The 19,426-nt window shown below is 37.0% G+C and overlaps 1 protein-coding gene across 5 annotated transcripts in view; it reads right to left on the bottom strand.

Moving 5' to 3' along the window:
• HYCC2 (hyccin PI4KA lipid kinase complex subunit 2) overlaps window positions 1-19,426 on the bottom strand; it is a 49,327-nt gene that overhangs the window by 7,826 nt on the left and 22,075 nt on the right. For 4 of the 5 annotated variants that reach the window (XM_018911643.2, XM_018911642.3, XM_050976918.1 and 1 more), the window contains 8 exons: window positions 14,881-15,060; window positions 12,924-13,004; window positions 12,171-12,286; window positions 11,307-11,402; window positions 10,325-10,441; window positions 9,579-9,666; window positions 5,607-5,766; window positions 4,254-4,421 (listed from right to left, as the gene is read on the bottom strand). In XM_018911643.2, the coding sequence (XP_018767188.1) occupies window positions 4,254-4,421; window positions 5,607-5,766; window positions 9,579-9,666; window positions 10,325-10,441; window positions 11,307-11,402; window positions 12,171-12,286; window positions 12,924-13,004; window positions 14,881-15,060 (1,006 nt within the window). The remainder of the gene's footprint in view (window positions 1-4,253; window positions 4,422-5,606; window positions 5,767-9,578; window positions 9,667-10,324; window positions 10,442-11,306; window positions 11,403-12,170; window positions 12,287-12,923; window positions 13,005-14,880; window positions 15,061-19,426) is intronic. The other variant, XM_030240142.2, reaches the window with a different exon arrangement.

Here is a 19,426-nt window from a genome sequence, read left to right as displayed (position 1 = left end):
GCTTGCACTGTGAACAACGTGACCATACTTTCTATTGGAGATTAACCTAATTCCTAGTTTTCTCTTCTCCAAAATTCAATCCTCCTTGAATTTACAGCAATTCCATCCAGGTGTTTCTACCATATTTGCTTCTATCTCAACATGTATATTTTTCAGAGAAAAAAAAAGGCAACCCTTGCATTAAATCTCTGAAACACTATTTGTTATAGAAGAGGCACTTTCTGCTCTTTTGACTGGAATCTAAAAGGAAAATGAAAGGAATTACAATATTACTTCTTAAATCCTTATTTTTAGGCTTATAATATTATTAGGGCTGCACACAAATACTTTTTATCTTTTAATCTTATTCCAGCTTTTTTCTAAGCTCCAAGTTCTCAGAAGTTATTGTTTTAGTAGAAAACTGAGCAGCACTCAAATTTCAAAACTAAAAATGGAGCAACAGTTTTTGCTCCATGTATCTCATTTCAATAAGAAAAAGGCATAAATTTTAACCATGATAGCAAAAAAGGAGTTACTCAGACTATAAGAATTTTGCCTTTCTTTGTAAAAGCTGTAGAGTGTGATTATTTGGAGAAATACAGATCCAGCCCAGCTAAAGCCACTGTGGTGCTCTACTGTTAAGATTGTTGAACCCAGCTTGCTGCCAAGCAAATACATTTAAATATTTTTTTTCAGAATGGGAAAAACATGGTGGCAAAGTATCTGAAAGAGTCTACCATTTGAGTGGAAGCTCATCCTCTCATGCTGAGTGTTAGCTAAGGAACATTTTACATCGTGGCAAACAGAGCAGACAGAAAGCTTTTGGTGTCACAGGAATACAGCCTGATCCCATTTCACATTTCTGAGGTGTAATGCAAATCCAAAACTTTGCAGGGAGGTTTCATTACTCTGCTCTACATTTCCTACTTCTTTTCAGGAAACTTTGCCCTGGAATTACCACTGCTGTGTATCAGCTTACAAAAGATATTTAGACATCTCCAAATCAAACCACTCTCAGCCTCTCTCAAAACTACACAATGAGAGATGATTGCATTGTGGAGATGTAGTTTTCAATAGTTCTATTTGACTCATTGGCCTCCCAGAAGCAGAAAAATAATATAGTTCATGTTACTGCAGTCTTTCTTCCTTGGTTAAGCCTTTTGCCTTAGAAAAGGAAGGTCCTCAGGTTCTCAGAGCAATTATTAAAATGAAGGGTGCGTTACTTGCTTTAACTTCCTGTAACCATATTCAAAATGCACACACCTCCCCCACTTCCTGACCACCCTGTCTGGTAAAACTAGGCCTTCCTCCTCTCCTTGACACATACCCGTCTTTTCTTACACTAGACAGTGATATATTTCATCTACAATCCACACTGACATTCCCCCCTCCAACCTTCCCACACACAATCAAAGGTACTAATAAAAATCAGACATCACTGGAACATACCAAAAGCAAGACCACTTTTTCAATTAACCAACATTTATGTTTCTTTATATAACCATGCAAAGCTGGATGAAAGCATGTTCACTTACAAGCAGCAAGAGAAGCAGCTGAAGCCCCCTCTCAAGCCCTTCTTATTCAATAGAAAGATGTGGAACTTGTAAGAAGGTGTCTCCAGACAACACTGCTAAGATTTTTATTATTAAAGAACAGCAATAGTTTTCCAAGTTTATGTTAAAGCATTGCTGAGTAACAGGATGCTGAAGCACATGTCCTATTCAGGGACTGTGAAGCAGTCACACTGAAAAAGTGGCATTTTATGCATAGGATTTAAAGATAAGACTGAGAGGGGTTGTTGCAAGCTTTTGGATGCTGCAACTATACAGAGGCCCAAGCTGCTCAGCAGTGCTCAAAAATGAAGAAGATAGAGAAGATAACATGCAAGAGAGTTTCTGTCTAGTCAGACCCACATACCTACAGAAGTTCCCAATAGGATTAAAGTAATTCAGCAAACACATTCTTTTCCTAATATTTTTTATTTTTCCTCTAAAACTGCCCTCAAAAATAATAAAAAATGTTTGAGTCCTTTATATACTCTGGGAAGGAAAACAGAATGATGTAACAATGAAGTTTTCTGGCTTTTTTTTTGTTTGTTTGTTTGTTTTTGGTTTTGTTTATGTTCCAATAGACCAATAAGACAATTTCAAAAGGAAATAAAATCTAAAAATCTACTCCCTTCCAAATACTTTTTATTTTAAGGCCAAAAGAGAAAGTGACAGTGCAACCCAACAGAAATCATATCCATTGCACTACAGTGTGTATTCAGGACTCTCACTGTTCCTTATCAGAATAATTTGCTATTTGTGCTTATACACAACTAGTGCTTTAGATACAGACTCAGTGTTCTCCACTGACCCAAAATAGTGCACAGAACCACAGCTGCAATCACCCAGAAGCAGAATAGCTTACACTGCATTACTGAGTCATCCCTGAAGTCTTGTCTTTTTCTATTTAAGGGGTCAAAACACTGATCTGAAGAAGGGGTTTTATATACCTTTTTAAAATTACTTTTAGCATGTTTATCCTTCCTATACGTGAAGATTCAAAAGTCACTAGAAGTGATCAGTCTCTCCTTGTGCTGATTGACATCAAACTGGTCTTTGTAAGAGGGAATTTTCTGGCTGAAGCTTTCTGAGAAATCAGCATCAGGAAACAAACAGACCCCTGGATATACACCCACAATTTTATGTTGATAATCAAGGTAAACTCCTTTCCTTGGCATTCTCCCAGGTGCTATCAGCTGGAAAACTCAGTTTGATCAAGAATGTTATCATACATTGCTAATGTTTCAGAAGTAAATGGTATTCAATCCATTTGTACTGAAGCAGAGAATGTGGAATGATGCCTCATCCAATAATATGCCAAATTATATCAATGGCTTCAAACAAGACTAAAATGCATCATCTTTATCAACTTCTCTTCCCACTTCCCGTCTGTCCCAGAAGGTTCTCTGCAGCTCAGGACTTCTCTATATCCTTCAAGTCATGCACATGCAAAGAGTTATAAAACAGAGTAAGATCAAGTGGAAAGTGAGTTTAAGAGAAGACAGGATCATTTACTGAGCATGCTCAAATTCATAATGCACCAAGTGGATTAAAAACCTGCACTAAATATTTTTATGCCACTCTCTTCTACTCTTAATCATTGCTGGATAGCAACTTTGTTTAAGTTTAATGCTTCTGTGATTCTACAATTAAGTCTCCAAATTCTCTAGATTGTTTCTTGAGAAACAAATCTGAAGAACAAATGTAGCTCATATCTGAACATGCAAATAAATCTTATTTGTGATCAACTAATGTCCTTATAGAGGCTGGAAACACCAAAGTTCACATACAGAAGAAGGCCTAAGATAGGAGAGTACTTGAAAATATGTTTAGCTAAATCTGTAAGAAATTAATTCTCATCTCTGAGGAGAAATCATGATTCAAGTTCAATACTTGAAACTATGTCTTTCATCAAGGAAATCCTCTTTACTCAAAAGTAGATGAACTTAAATAAAATTCTACCACCTACTCTATCTGCTATTCTTGGCTGCCAAGCAGACCTCTGAAGACCAACAGCATTTGTGTGGACAGCACAACTGAGAAAGAAAGCAGTAAATGTTTCCAAAGTTTTTAAAAACATGACAACCTCATTTCTTCCTGATAACACAAGCACTTTTTTGGTGCTTGTAGAGCAGCCAGTTCTAAATGAGTTGACATATATGACATTTCAATGAAAGGATGACTGACAAATAAAACATCAGTAATTGTATAACTGTATACCTGTTTTAGATAAGCTTGACTTTCAATGACAAAAGGAGACTTCATTCTTGAAAATTTAAAAACAGCAGACTAACAAGACACTATTTTAACTAAAATGGAGCCAAATCCATTTATATTCTGTACTGTCTACTTTCCAGTGCTAGATTCATGTACATCTGGTGCATATTTTTTCTACTTAATATCAGATTAAACATGCTCAGTAATAGAGAGTTTCCAAGCAATCCCAAAGCTCTTGGATATTACCCCTGTCTTTTTTTTTTTGTGCCATGCCAAGCAGTGTTTCAGCACACAGATGCAAGCCCCAGGCCAGCCCACATGATAACAAAAGGTAGTTCCTGACCTGATGTTAGGTATATAGGGGATGTGTGTATTGCAAAGAAAGCTAATACACCCTGGGATAGCGGAAACACACACTAGAATGGAAAGAAGTTCTGCTTGGGGATAGGGAGCCAGGATCCTCCTCCAGCAACTGCCTCACTGACTTCTGCCTCCTCATCTCTGTCCTACCCTCTGTTGTGGCTGCTGCCAGGGTGGGCTCCGGGAAGCCATGCTCAGGGGTCCTGCGCATCAGCACCTCCCCCTCTTGCTCACGTTTGATCCCTAGGTCTGTGCAGCCGTGTTGGATCGGTGAGCCAGGAATGCTTGAGTCAGCCTCGATTGAGAAGTCAAAGCCATCTGGGATTCAACATATAACATTTTAGTGCTTTTCTATTCCTTTCTTGGCATCCCAAGCCAGGCAGGGAAAATAGAAAGTTTATGTGGACACGGAACAAACACAAAACACTGCCCATGTGGAGTTAGAAGTGGTGAGAACATCCACAGAAAGGGACAGGTGGGCTGTACTGCAGACCAGAGACCAGCAAATGAGTAGAATGGCTGAATAGAACTACAGCGAAGACAAACACGACGCAGAGTCCTGAAAACAGGAGACAGCTACTTCTTGTCCTGGACATCCTGATTCAGCTGAAGACCAGAGGTCACCAAATCCTCTCGCACGTGACCAAGAAAAATAATAAAAAATAAAATGGGAAAGAAATGTACCACAGGAAAATATGCAATTCCTGTTTTCAGACTTTTTACTCTCAGTTGATTCTTATGTTATTCTCCTTTTTACCTTCATTGATTTAGGCAGCTTTTTTAAACTAATATATTATACATGAAGTAACAAAGCTTTAAAAGCAGACAAAGTGATTTCAAAGCAAGTTTTTTGATACACCTACACTGAAGATGTCATCACATCAAGGTAAAGATCGCTACATTTTTTTTTCTTCCTACAGTCAAGCACACTTCCATATGATATAAGTACTCACTGAGGAAAGACTAATTCTAAACTATCCAAACCTATTTTACAGCTCCCCAATATGATGGGGGTCATATGATGGTAGGTGTGATGTTCAGTTTGTCGCTCTCCCACTGCTGTAGCTTTAGGCAGTTGGAATCCTATTAAGGTCTAGATGTTAGCATTCATTCCCTGAGCTATTTACAATGGGAAGCGGTTGAGTTTTAGTGCACATTAAACAAAGAACTCAAATTCTAAGTCACACTTTACCCCTACAATTTCAGACAATGTTACATGGAGAAAAAAGAAGTCTTATTAAACATTTTCCAATTTCTCCATTTCCTCATCTACCTCACAGTTTATCACAAAATCAAAACCAAAACAAACGCCCAAAATATTCATGTTCATGCAGTGCTCTGGAGATGTAAAATATTATATACTATTATGGAGTATCACTTTTAAAAACAAACAAACAAAAATCCCCCCCATGTTCTGTAAACATTCAAACTCAGAAGCCAGATTACAGTGATGATGATGATTACAATACATTGCAATATGTGCTCCTGGCAGAGAAAGCTCACCTTCTCTCCTCCAGCGATGGCGACGGATGGAAGCTGTTGTAATAGCACTCCGAGAAATTCTTGGAACTGTTGGAGTAACTTCGACTTTCAGTACCTTCTGGCCTTCTTGTGATGCATCAGGAGCATCAAAAGGCAGCGAATTCTTCATGGCATTTGCAACCTAAGACAAAAGTAAGATGCTGTACTACTACTGTCCTTGATTGCACTAATGGCAATACTGGATCTCCTGACGGATACAGAACAAGAAAGGAGAACAAGTAAGAATTGGTAATTATGTCAGATTCCCCTCAATAACCACATGCCCAGGATTCAAGGTTGATTACATGGAAAAGCTCATCATAAACCTATTTGCAAAACCAGAGTTAATTTTCTCCGTTTTTTTGAGGTAATTAATTTTGTTCTGTCTTTGCCATCTGTAGTGACAGACGTTAACCACACATACAGGAAGGTCTCCATCCAGAGACTGCAATATGACAAGGCAAATACAATTTATGTTTTATGACAAGGGTATCAACAAAACTAAGTCACAGCCCAAGCCAATGCAAACAGCCAGTGGCCTTGTGCACAGGGGGACAGGGCTGATTTCCACCACACCTTTCCCCAACACACCCCCCATTTCCATCCTTAAAAACAAGCCAAACAAAACCTAACCAAGAGGATGAGACTGCAGGTACTTGCAAGATTTATTTATGGAAAAAAAAAAAAATTGCAACCTAAGCAATGAACATCAAGTCATTAAAATACAATTAAAATAGGTTTAATAAAGATGAGTGTAATGGCCTATTATAAAGTCAGAATTTATGTTTTGCAGCTTTGAGGAGAACAAGTGACTTCTTTTGACTTTGATGTTTTAATTGCTTCTTTAAGTTTCCCATAAAATGCCTTTGAGAATAGAGGTTTACTTTAAAAAAGACAAAAACAACTTCCAGTAATGTCTCTTACTTTACAAGTAAATTGTTCAACAAAAGTGAACTTTTTGAGCTCCAGAAAAGCAAACTGGTTCTCTATGGCATGTACAATATTCAACAATAACAAAACTGATGCACACAACGTGTTACTTAAAGCTTCAAAATCCCCCCAAAACCACAACCCATAAAATGAACACACCTTGATTTTCCAAAAATCTTCTACTCACTGGAGCTGCTACCTTTTTTGAATAGATACCCTTGTCAGTATACAAAAAAAATCTAAAAATTCATAGCAAAAGATTTCTGCACCATGACAGGAATCGTGACAGAGCATTTCTGCTTGTTGAACCTTTTAACAGCTGGCCCTTTCTAGCAGCACAAACTGTACTTCTGGGGACTGAGGAAAACCATATGGAGATAAAAATCAATGCAACAGTAAATCTTTGAAACAATCTAAACAACCAGTCTGAATGAGTCACAGTCCTTGTCTGACAAAAACACCCTCAAAACCACAATCTTTCAGGATTCAAAAACACTTGCTCACGATGTCTAATTCAGCACTGAAAGGCAGGAAAACAAACACACAGCACAATTCAGACTTGGCAAGCCAAGTCTGCAGCTATCAATGACAAAGGAAGGTTGGTTTCAGGCCAGGTATCCACTCTTGCCTACCAGAAAGGAGGTCTAAGGAAAGAACATTCAATAAGAGCAGTAAGTGCATCAATAAAATACATTGGCTAAAATTGCTGTCACAATAGGGACTTGCTGATCCATGGTTCCTGGGCCTTGGGCTGGGAAAACCTGTGTGTCTGTGCTCTGAAGACTGGGATTTCTGTCTGAAAAACATGCAGAATGCTTTGTTCAGAGGAAAGACTGACTGGAACCAGTCTGCTCCCCAGGTCCATGGTGCTACTAATTCTGACACTTGGTGATTAGTTTGGTTCTGTAGAAACTCTCAGGTTTCTTGACCAGTACTCAGTGTTTGTTAACAGAAATACTTTTCTTAAGCCAGAAAAGGCCTTTCCCTTGTGTTAATTCCTACCCTTTCCACTGCAGTCTCTGCCTAGGAGTGACAGAAGACCACTTCTACATTACAGATATTTCATAGCCTTCTGATGCTGTTTTTCCACTTGGTTTTTTTAAAGCTTAGGGGTTTTTCCTACACCTGAGTAAATAAGAGCATGGATCTACTAAATGGTCAAAAATATTTCTCCAAGAAACAAACACAGGGATCATGATGTTCCTCATTTTAATGATGACTGATGGCATTTCCATAATTACACAAGTAGGTACCTGAAAACAGGTATCTAAAAATAATCCTAATGTGGGGGTTTGCCTTAATATTAAATAGACTTCAAAGGATTTGCTGCTCTTAGGAAATCCTAGGCAGAAGCTGAACTTAGCAACTTTCCTGTGAGGCATCCCAGATGATATTTATTTGGCACTAGAAGTTTTAGGTTTAAAATACAGAATTTTATACTGCTGCTAAATTATACACATCTCCTGAAGAATGAAAGGAGAGCAAAGGGCTCAAGTCTTTGAAAATGTCAAATTGCTTGAATATACAGCATTAGGGAAAAGACATGCAGGTAATTTTTTTTAACAAAATGGACAATTTCTTCAAGCTACTTTTAAAAAACGTTAGTAAAACAAGACAGGAAGCAGGCAATGCTCAGAGTATTAAAAAAACCCCACCTCCTTGAATAGGCTTCCAAGCATATGCCAGAAAAACCTGAACAACCAGGAAGGGGTGAAAATTGATGATATCATGACATCACCAAACAATGGGATAGAGAATCAATAAGAGCTTTAGGAAAACAACAAAGAAATTCTAGAAGATTCTTACAACTAGAAGTAATCTCTATGGACAAACTGATTAGAAATGAACAATGAAAACTAAAAATTGTCATATCATCAAGTTCCAGATCCTCCTACACAATTTTAAATGTGTGTTTTGATAGGATGGCCCAATTCAGCAGGTTCAATATTTAATTTAAAACTTTCAATCTGATGGAGCAATGAGTCATTTCGAAAAGGAACCAACTATTGTAATAATTCAATGGATAGCAGGCATTTTAAATGCAGCAGTGTCAGAAAGCCTGCAGATAAATTGTACAGCCAATATTAATACCTTTGGAGAATAATTTTATGCAATTTAGTTCAGAAGAGAGTGATCTCAGATTGCCACATAAAAAAATTTTGCAATCTGCTCCTTTGTCAGTTATGTAAAAAGCAGTGACATTTTACTGCTGTTAGTTCAGAGGAGGACTAAAGGCTTCTAGCCACAATTCTGATGCAGAAACTGAAACAGCAATCCAGTTTACTTTATTCTCCTTAATTTTCCCTCTTCTTTTGATTCTCATTCCTACATCTGACAAAAAATTCTCCTTTCTCTTTCAACCTTCTCATCCTTCCCAATCACATCCACTTGCATTCAGCCCAGTTTCACCAATTTCTCCATTTCTCTATTTTCACTACCTGGAACAGCAAATACAGTGAAAACTGAAGAAACCCCCACCCCAATCAGAACTACTCCATTTTACTGCTGTTCCTCCAAACAAGGTAAAGATTAAGATCTGTGTGACTTTTATCAAACAAAATCTGGCATTGACTCTGGGACTGGAGCTCCTTTTCACTTTCAGCTGCATCCTGCTGTTGCTTTCTCTGCTTTGTTATCAGTTAAAACCCACAGTTTCTTCTTAACCCTGATGAAGGTCTAGAAGCAAAGAAAACACCTTTTTTGCAAACAATGCCCTGTAACATAGAACTATTCAGTAAAGCTTCTTTGAACCACTCATCAGTAGCTTATACATAAACATTTTGAGCCAACTATAATATATTAGCAAAATCCTAGCTTTCAATCTCAACAAGTCCTAGAAGATCCCAACACCCTGGCTTAATACTCAGCAGAAAAAGTATGGTATAAATAGCTATGTTGCAAACACCAGCTGTTAACAAATCACTTGCATTTGATGACACAAAAGCTTTCATTACCAGCCCACTTCAGAAACACATCCATGCTCCTCTTAACCAGGCCCATAAATCACAGTGGATTGTTTCTTACCAGCAGGGGCTGTGAGTAGAGTTCAAGCTGTGCTCTGTAAATTATGTCCTCCAACACCTCCTGGCCAAGCTCCCACTGACCATTATATCTAAAAAGTAAAGACAGATATTAATCTTCCACATCTTATGAAAACAAACTTGTCCTTTTTTCTGCCCAAATCCAGCTTTGCACTTCTCAGCTTATGCAGAAAATTCATCAACTGTATGTACACCACAGTATACATTCACTTCTTTTAGCACTACAACATATTTTATTAACTTCTTGGTGTAACAAGAAAGCTCTTCCATGTTCCCTCCAAACAAGACAAAATTGACGCCATAATAATGACAAACTTAAAAAAAATGGGGTCAATATGCAAATGCTACTTAGCAGAACTGAATTTGCTCTAGAAATGTATTTTGCTACCTCAGATGCTACTGATATTTAAGAGGTCTGCATTTCATCAGTTTATCTTGGCATGCAAGCTCATTATGCTTGTGAATAGAAGCTATCTGTGGTACTGGCAAGGTAGAAAAAACTGAAACCAGAAGCCTAAGTCTCTTCAGCACCTACTGCTAGCCCTTCATCACCTAATCCAGTGCCAACAAAAATATTTTTAAATGATCTGTTGGCCGAATAAGCAAGTAATGGGAAATATAATAATCGAGTACAAATATTTTTTTCATTTATAAACCAAGTGGCATTTACATTTTAATTCATATAAAAGCAGATCTTTTTCTTTAAGTAAGTAAACCCTGTCCACTTACATGGCATAATAGACACCTGTGAGCAGCTGCACCATGAAGTCAGGGTCTAACACCACTCTACCACAGTGCTCTTTCCAGCGTTTCTCATGCTGCCGTGGAAATCCACTGACACACAGCCTAAAAACAACACCATTACAGGAAAGTATTAACTCCACAAAGACTACAAAAGTCTTTATATCACAGGGATTTTAGTTCTTTTCAATTTTATTTTTTAAAATATAAATACACAACACAGAACATTCTTATGTTGCAGTTTTGTAGCAGTGCCTTGATATGTGGCTCACTGATAGTCCAGTGTTACTCCCATGTAGCCAATAACTCCACCTGTTTTCCTCAAATCATAACCAGCTTCTAAAGAACAGGGGTGGCAAGATGCTCTCCACTACCAGCCAGGAAACTCTCCCTAAAATTCAGTAACTGAAACCAATTTTCTCTATAGGAAACATTTCAGTGGGACAGAAGAGAAGTGTGTCACCTCCCATCTAATATATGATGACAGCATGCAAGTCACCTTATACCTAAAGTCAGATAACACACATATTATGGTCTTGAGAACTGCTCTCAGCTGCCTTGTAAGAAATATTTCTGACTCTTGAAAGAAGGGCCTGTCTTTCCATATACTGCCTACATTAAAACCAGGATAATTTATTATATCCTTATTGCATCAGTTTCCTCTTTGAATCTTCATCATAGAAGCAACACATGGCCACTGATACATAGCAACTGTGGCATTGTCTCCAAAACAACAGAAATCCCCTGCATATAAAATGTTCTCTTGCTTCTCTACTCAAAGAACAGATCTAATTTTCAGATACAGAAAAATGAAACATATTTGGCAAATTTAGCATAGCCACAACTCAAATGAAAATGATGGAAGCATACCAAGAACAAATCTATACCCACCAGAAAGTACTTTTCTTTACTGGAAGAATATTTAAAGACTACATGACCCTGAAGATTACTTCAAAGGCAAGTGTCTCACCTGGAGCCCATCGTACAAAGCGACTGGTAAGAAGAAGCAGGCATGTAGACAATAGCTGAATTGTAACACAGCATAAGAAAGCTCAGCACCTCAAACCTGAAAAGAGAAGAGCAAAATCTTACATTGTTTATATTCTTAATATTTCACTGAAATTAAACACAAGAAATCTACAATTCAGTCTCCAAAAGCAGCCTACAGGAAGGGGTGTCAGAAGTAAACACACAAATCCTTTAATCCTCTTTCATTATAATTCACCAACCTGAAACAGGCTATCAAAGGTTCACTATAAACACTTAAATTTATTCTTCTGAAAATCCTGAAAGCCACTAGCACAGGCAGGAACTATGAAGGAAACAAGATACAGCATAATATTTGGACAGTTCTAGAAGTGGAAATGTCTGCCGTGCATTCAAAATTATTTTATCAGTTTTCCCAGTGCTGTCTTTAGACACAGGTAACGCTAACAGTCACTAAACAGCAGGGCAATTTCTCTCACTCCTGGTTCTGTCTCTCCACTTAGCTCCATTCCTTTTCTTCAATAGAAAAAGGAGTCACAGCCCCTGATCTGAAGCTGAATTTTGTTACACTTCCAGGAAAAATTGAATAGACAGCCATAAAATGAAAGATATTCCTTGCAGACACAGAAATGACAGAGAAGTTATTCTTTAAAATTAACTAGCAGAAGAACACAGAAGAATGGAACAAATAAAATGAAAATTATACTCAAGATTACTAAGGCTGTTCTCTAGATTTATTGCCAAGCACTTAATGCTGAGAAAGGACTGATCACAAAATAGTTTTGTTTTGTTTAAGGACTTGTTTCCCTAGTGAAGCACCTTTAGTATTAAGAGCACATCCACCTACCGGTTCTGTGCTGTGAAGGTTTCTCTTTGAGGATGAAGATCACTGTAAACTACTCTGATAAGATCATGCTGACTTAATGCTCCTTCAGTTAAAGCCATGGATCCAATGGTAGAGGGCTGGAAGTAAGTGGTGGGAGAAGGAAGGAAAGAAGGAGGGGGGAGAAGTTAAGTCATAAGTAAAAATTCCCCAAAAGCATTAAAGCTCCCAACTACCTTAGGCAAAAGACACATTTATCTTGTGATCAGTAAAATTGGAGATTACTCTAGAACACAGTAAAACTAAAAACATTACCTAGTTTCATTGTTATAAAGTGTACACACTTACAAGTAACACAGCAGGTGAGAGCAATTTTCAATTTTTAATCTTACATATCCATGTACAGTTTATCCTAATCACACAGACCATCTGTCCAGAAACATTAGAGAAAGAAACACACAATTGCAACTCCTAGCTGAACTAAGGAAGCGTTAGAAGGAAGACTGCTTTTATGCTAACTTGTAAGAGGTGAAAAAAAGCAATTGCAACTACAACATAACTAACTCTATTAAAAATGGGCAGTCAACAAAGATTTTTGAACATTTATATTCCTGTTATTCTACAAATTCTATAGCATTCTATTACACTAATTGCAAGCTACAGACATTGAAAACTTACTACAACAACATGCATATAAAATGGCCTGTGGCATCAAATGGATCCAGTTTCCATGCCTCTAATAGATCCAATTTTAATTTACCATAGTAGCTCTCTTACCTCATGATATATTGAGGGTTTAGATAATGAAGGGATGGTGAAAGACAAAACTTTGTTATTTCCATCTTTGTCAGCAATTTCCTGCATTAAAAACAAAACCCAAAACAGAACTCAAACAGAAGTAAGGAGACAGGAGTTGGAATAACTTCCAGCTCTTAGAAGGAATTTAAGAAATAAGTTAGATGTTCTGATCTGATAAGACTATTAACACCCCAAGGACTTTTTGCAGAATATCAACAATATCAACATACATATTTAACAAGTGGGAAAAGACCTCTATCAAAAACTGCTCTGCAGAATTAGTGTGCAATACTTTAAAAAACCCCATTACTGGCTCTTTAATCAGTGAGACTAAAGATACTGACAGAGAAGGGCTGATGAGTCACTTGCTGACAATGGGTAGTATTTCATAATAAATGCACCACAGAGAAAAGGTGAAATCAAGGGGACTGGCAAAGTTTCCTCAGGAGGAAACACACACAGTGTTTTCTTCAAAGGCTTTCAAACTGGTCAGCTTTTGTAGTTGCTAGGCAACTACATAAGCAAACCCTGCAGTTTTAAAAGAAAATATACTAGGAGCAATTACATAAGACTACACCAAAAAGGAGTCTAAAATCCTGCCTTTGCACTTTGTACAGCAAATTTTCAAACAATAAGCTCCAGTCATTCCAGTTTATGTAAAAGTTTAGCCCAGGGCAGCTCAGTACTTGTAGCAGGCTTCAAGGATTATAACAGGAGAATGGCTGACAGAATTTGTTAGAACACAGAAGATTTATTTACCCCTTTCACACTTTCTAAGTATTGAGAAAATAACTTCACTCTCAGTCTATGTGCAGAAAAATATCAGCTTCATTAAAGAAAAGAAATAGTAAAAGCCACTGTTCATTTTGAGGTCTCTTTCTTTCTGAATATGGAGAGAATGGAGAAATTACTGTCCTTAAAAATATGAATCACCAACATGACTTTCAAATGAACTGCAGAACATTCTAGGAGGAGGAAAGATAAATGCACTATTCCAATCCAATAGACAGCATAAAAAATCCATTTACAAGCAGTTTCCAGTGTTTTTTTCTATAAAAATATATCTAAAATAACTAGAATAACTAGATCTTCCAATTGTTAGAGCTGATCTACAGACACATAACTAGAATACATTTTAAGAATCACAGTTTGGCTCTTCTGTGTCTTACGTGTAGAAATACAACCCACAATTGAAAGGAGGGGTTTACTCTACTGAATATCACCCTCCCCTCTAAAGTCATTGTATGTTTTAAAGACCCATACCACAGAAATTCCCACTGGAGAATGTCTCTTGAAGCTGTATTGCTGAATTTATCAAACAGCCTCATAACATTACAAAAGAAAACATTTCCAGGCCAGGGTAAGGATGTAAAAAAACTGCTTTTACATCCAACAGCCAAATTTAATAATTTGCAGTTACTTTTACTTAAAACCACAGTTCCCCTCAAGACAATTATCTGACTCAAATGGACACATGCATGTGTCTGAGTGCTCACATGGAGAGTGGCTTCACCATCAAACTACCCTTAAAAAAGATATGTTCAGAGCACATGGGAGGGCAGGGGAAGTGACACATCAAGACTAAGCATATGAGCCTGACAATCATAAGAAGTCTTATTTTGCAACATTAAGAAGGGCTACCTAATTTCCTTACAAACAGAAGTATATAAAAGTTTGAGGAAATCCATGAGATGATCCTTTCCAGTGAAAATATTTTTTCCAAAAAAGATAGTTTTAAAAATATATATTTTTGCAAACACTAAACCTGTCTCTACTAAACCTTTATTCCATTATGGTTTTCCATTAAATATACTTTCCTTGAAGTGTATTTCACTTTTAAATATGTTGTTCCAATAATTTACTTTATTCCTAGCGGTCAGTGATGCAGAACTTCAGATCAAAGCTTTCCTCAGCCATTCCCACCCATCCCACTCACCAGGTTGTAAATGCCAAGCAGCAATGCCTCAATGCAGCCATTACTCTGCCTATCCCTGCTGGCAGTGAGACGCAGATAAACCCAGATCAGCTCTGGCAAAAACTGCAGCGTGAACCTCTTGAGCCGAACTTCAGAACTGCGATACAGTTCAAAGAGCTGGTGGCAAACAGGCTCCAGGAGCTGTGGAAAGGCAAAAAAGCTCATCACTTATTGGTAGGCTTCTCTAATAAGGGAGAGTGAAACAACGAATCTAGGGGCTGTATCATATAGCCACTGCAGTCAGTAAAGATTGCATTCCCTGCTGGCAAGTGAGTGGATGAATCACACTGGTATCTGCATTCTGTTTAAGGAGACCCATAAGGACAGACAGGAGGGACACTGGCACGCAGTATTTGGACATGTGGCCACTACAGCCATGTGTGCCTTGAGAAGATTCTTCTCTAGGGCTGTCAGTACAAGATTTATTTTCTGTACAGGTACTAATTTATGGCGTGTGACAGACACGTGGTTTGAACTCTGTGCACTGTAAAACTTTAGTGCAGTTGTAAGGTCTATGAAAGTACAAAGGTTAAAGAGCAGCTGCTAATGACAACTCCATTGACAGAAATATGAATTAATTTCTTACCTACACCTTTTGAGTCTCAAAACCAATAACTGGGCATGTTCATTACAATGCAAACTGATCTTTTCATTTTGAGTTGCAGTTCAGGTTTCACTACAAGAATGAAAATAAAGGCCCCTAGCCAGTCAGTGTGATAAAAGCATGAGGCAAACCTGCCATTTTAAGAGCCTACAATGCTAAAGCAATACCTAAGATTTATCCATGGAACTGTTAGGGAACAGGAAAAAAAGCAGGAAGAACCACACTGAACAGTCTCATTCTTTCCCATGACTAATCATATTTTTATTACTAAAATCAAAACTTGAGGGAAAAAAATTGAAAAAAAATTTTACATTTCCAAGACAAATTTTTGTAATGTTTGTGACTACTATCTAATATTGTGTTGTACCAAATAGGATGATGTGACGTAAGGAAAATATTTTTGGGATTCACTGCCCAAAAAGACAGAGGCATACAGGTAACCTAAGGCATCCATGTTCATATAGAAGAGCTACAGAGTCAGAAAATAGAGGCCAGAATCTCAAGTCTTCTTTCTAACAGCACATCCTTCATGCAACTCTCTTAGATATACAGATTAGATAAGGCATATATGACTCTCCTTTCCCTCCCAGGCATATGCACCTGGGACTTTCAGAGCACTAGCAGCATATTTCATGGACTTTGATGCATTCTTTTTTCATTAATTTGTCTATTCATCATAATCACAGTACCACAAACTTCCTGTAGAATTGAGAGTCACACTTTTGCTATGCAGCACAAAGATATATATCTGTGGTTTATTTTGAACCATCCATCCTCTTAAAAAAACTTGGGAGTCCCTTGCTAACAGCAGAGGGACCAACAATTCTGCAAGTGAATAGCTGGAACATTGGATAAATGTGGAATGCCATAAAGCTCTACAAATGTACAATTTCACATACCTATATTTACACTTAGATGTTTTACACTGGTATATCACAAACATAAAACAAACTTGACAGAATTATCTATTTGGAGACCATCACCCAGGAAACAGTTTCATTTCCAACACACAATATTCTGCTCAATGTAGCACACCATATTTAACCACTGATTACGTAAGCCATAACATAACATTTACGTCAAATAAAACTCAGCTGTCAGAGAAATCTCTTCTTAAAGCAGGCTCTGGTGTAAGTACCTTGTGTAACAAGGTTCTGATTGACAGACTTTCTACTCTAAGCTAGAAGCCAGCATTTACAACAGAAGCAAAGAGAGACTCTACAAGGAGAGTGAAGAAAGATGACATTGACAATGCAGATCCAGAATGAGAGAGGTCCAGTCATTTGGAACAAATGGATTTTTACAAGTCATATAAATCTGTTTATATGCATAGACATCCATACTTATATGCATGTATAGAAAGACAAATAGAAAGATATAAAATAACCAAGCACTTAAGTTTTGGCTTGGGATCTAAATGAAATTAGAAGTCTGCAAAGCTTCTAATAGAATCACTTAAAGGAAAACATGGTACACCTTTCTTGTAATATATTTATTCCAGTATTTCATCCATGTATAGCACTTTATGTTCAAAAGAGGCATAAGTATATCTTTTCTTAAGGATTATTTACTTAGGAGAAACTCCTATCTAAAAGTGACAATAATTATTAAAACCAACTGTTACAGTAAATGTTCTAATCCTCAGAAATAAAACTGTATACTTGCTTTATGAAAGACCTAGCATATTTCAGATGTTCAAATTTAAAAAGTGGTTACTAAGTAATTTGGACATCACTAAATAAATTTGTAGATTTTTTTTAAAAGAAAACATGATCAAGAGGAAAGAAGAAAAAGAAGAAGAAAGAAACCTCTGAAAACAAAACATGCAAGCATATCTGCAGAGAGATGGCAAGTGCAAGAAAAGCTAAAAATATTATCTGAAAGCAGATATATACAATGGCAATGCTATAAATAGTACTCGTATTAGATTAGAGATGACAGCAGCCTAAAGCTGTTTCCTATTTCAAATTAGCCAGTCTAATCCAAGTCCTGTTAAAAAGAGTGGAAAAGAAAAATTTATTTTAGCTAAGTCACATGACACTCAACCAGAGCAGTTGCTAAGTTTATTCTACCTACATTCAAATGAAAATTTTATAAAATTAGTCTTTTAAGACTGGGGACACATTCTCCCTAGAAAGATACAAGCAATATCCAGTCAGTGGTGCTGCAAGCATTCAAATTCTCCTTATTTTTAGTAGCTGTCATATTTGTTATGGAAAATGCTTAACAACTGCAATTACTTAGGTAAAAACCTGTGACTACTGTAGCACTTCTGGTGTGTTCAGAGCTGTAAGATAAGCTGTAAGCTTTTTACACACAAAAAAGCTGCCATCACAAAGATGCTACAACACCAATATTTTCAAAAGCACCAACACCCAGGATTTTCCTATCAAAGTACAGGATGAGAGCCTCCCACCTGGAAACACAATTTGACACTGAGAAAGACCAAATGTTCTCCTTACATCCTAGTCATTTCCAAAGAGCCAGCCTCTTCCAAGTAATTCTCTGAATACACATACTGAGAAGACAGTGGATAAACAGAGGAAATGGAGCTTTTGTCATCAGTACTGGGTGTATACATGAACTGGCACACATTTTTTAATCCCTAAGATCTTTCAGACTGAAGTTAAAGCAAACTGAGTAACACAGAAGTCAGGGAAAAAATGCAAAGTAAAATATCTCTTACAGTCCTCTCTTTTTCCTAACAAACAAAATCATTTTAATTATAAGATCTTTCCTATAAGCATAAGCAGCAATAAGCATAAAAAAAATAGACATTTTTACTGCCTTAAACATGCAGCAAGTGTCAATGATGTAATTTCCACTCTTCATTTTATACCTCACAGAGATGCAAACCAGTTATGTTTGGAAGATGATGAATAGCCTTCCTTTGGCTTATTTTAAAAGTTCTCCAAATCCTAAGAGTCATATCTTGAAGTTAAATATAATGCTTTAGAAAATGAATGACAAGTATTGGAAATACTTAACTTTTTGAAGAATTCAGTTGTAGAAAATAAAATGTCCTTACTTTAGACTTAACTATAACACAATGGGTGAAACCATTTATTATTTCAAGAGTACTGGGTCTGGTCTTGCTTGACATTGCAAAGGTGATCTCTGTTTCACAGCTGCCCCGAGTTAAACCTAATTAGCACCACATGAATATTCAATATTTGAATTTCACTAGTGCTTTGACATCCACAGAGTATTGTCTACAGCCATAAACCAACCCTAAAAATTATAAAACTATCTGAAAAACAGTACTTCAAAAGCACTTTCCTTGTGAATCCCAATACTACACAAAAATCAATATATTCTTCAGTTAAATTAGCTGTTTGTGAGCAACACCGCACTCTACACTGTTTGCAAATTTCTGCTCCAGTCATCTTTATATTTAAAAACGTCAGAGCACTTCCTCAAAGGCAAATAGTAACAACTGTATTTAACTTTTCAATATGCTTGCCTTCATTTAATAGCTCACAAACAGCAGACACCTGCAAAAGAGAGAAACAGCTTGGTTGGTTGGTTCCTAAATATGCCGATTCCATGTCAAATTTATAATCCTGGTCTTATCAAGATAGAATGATGTGATTCCAGAAAAATTCATGTTTGCCCAAAACAGTTTGCCACTTCCTAGAAGTTTTAAAAATCAGTCAACTTTATGATTAAATTGCACTAAAGAATTACTTGCCCATCAAGTTGAAGAACCCAGAAAGTGTATTTTCATAAAAGTCTACCACATGCACTTCATCTTCATAAGCCATGAATTACCTTTTTAACAAATGATGCCCTATGAAGCATATTTAAAAACCCTCTCACTTACAAATATTACTGCAGAGTTATGCAAAGTAATGAATTCACTTTGGTTATATTCCTCACAAGCAAATAACTTTGGAAGAACAA

Source organism: Serinus canaria, chromosome 7, assembly GCF_022539315.1.
Source record: "Serinus canaria isolate serCan28SL12 chromosome 7, serCan2020, whole genome shotgun sequence".
Lineage (NCBI taxonomy): Eukaryota > Metazoa > Chordata > Aves > Passeriformes > Fringillidae > Serinus > Serinus canaria.
This window is presented reverse-complemented; position numbering and strand designations above follow the sequence as displayed.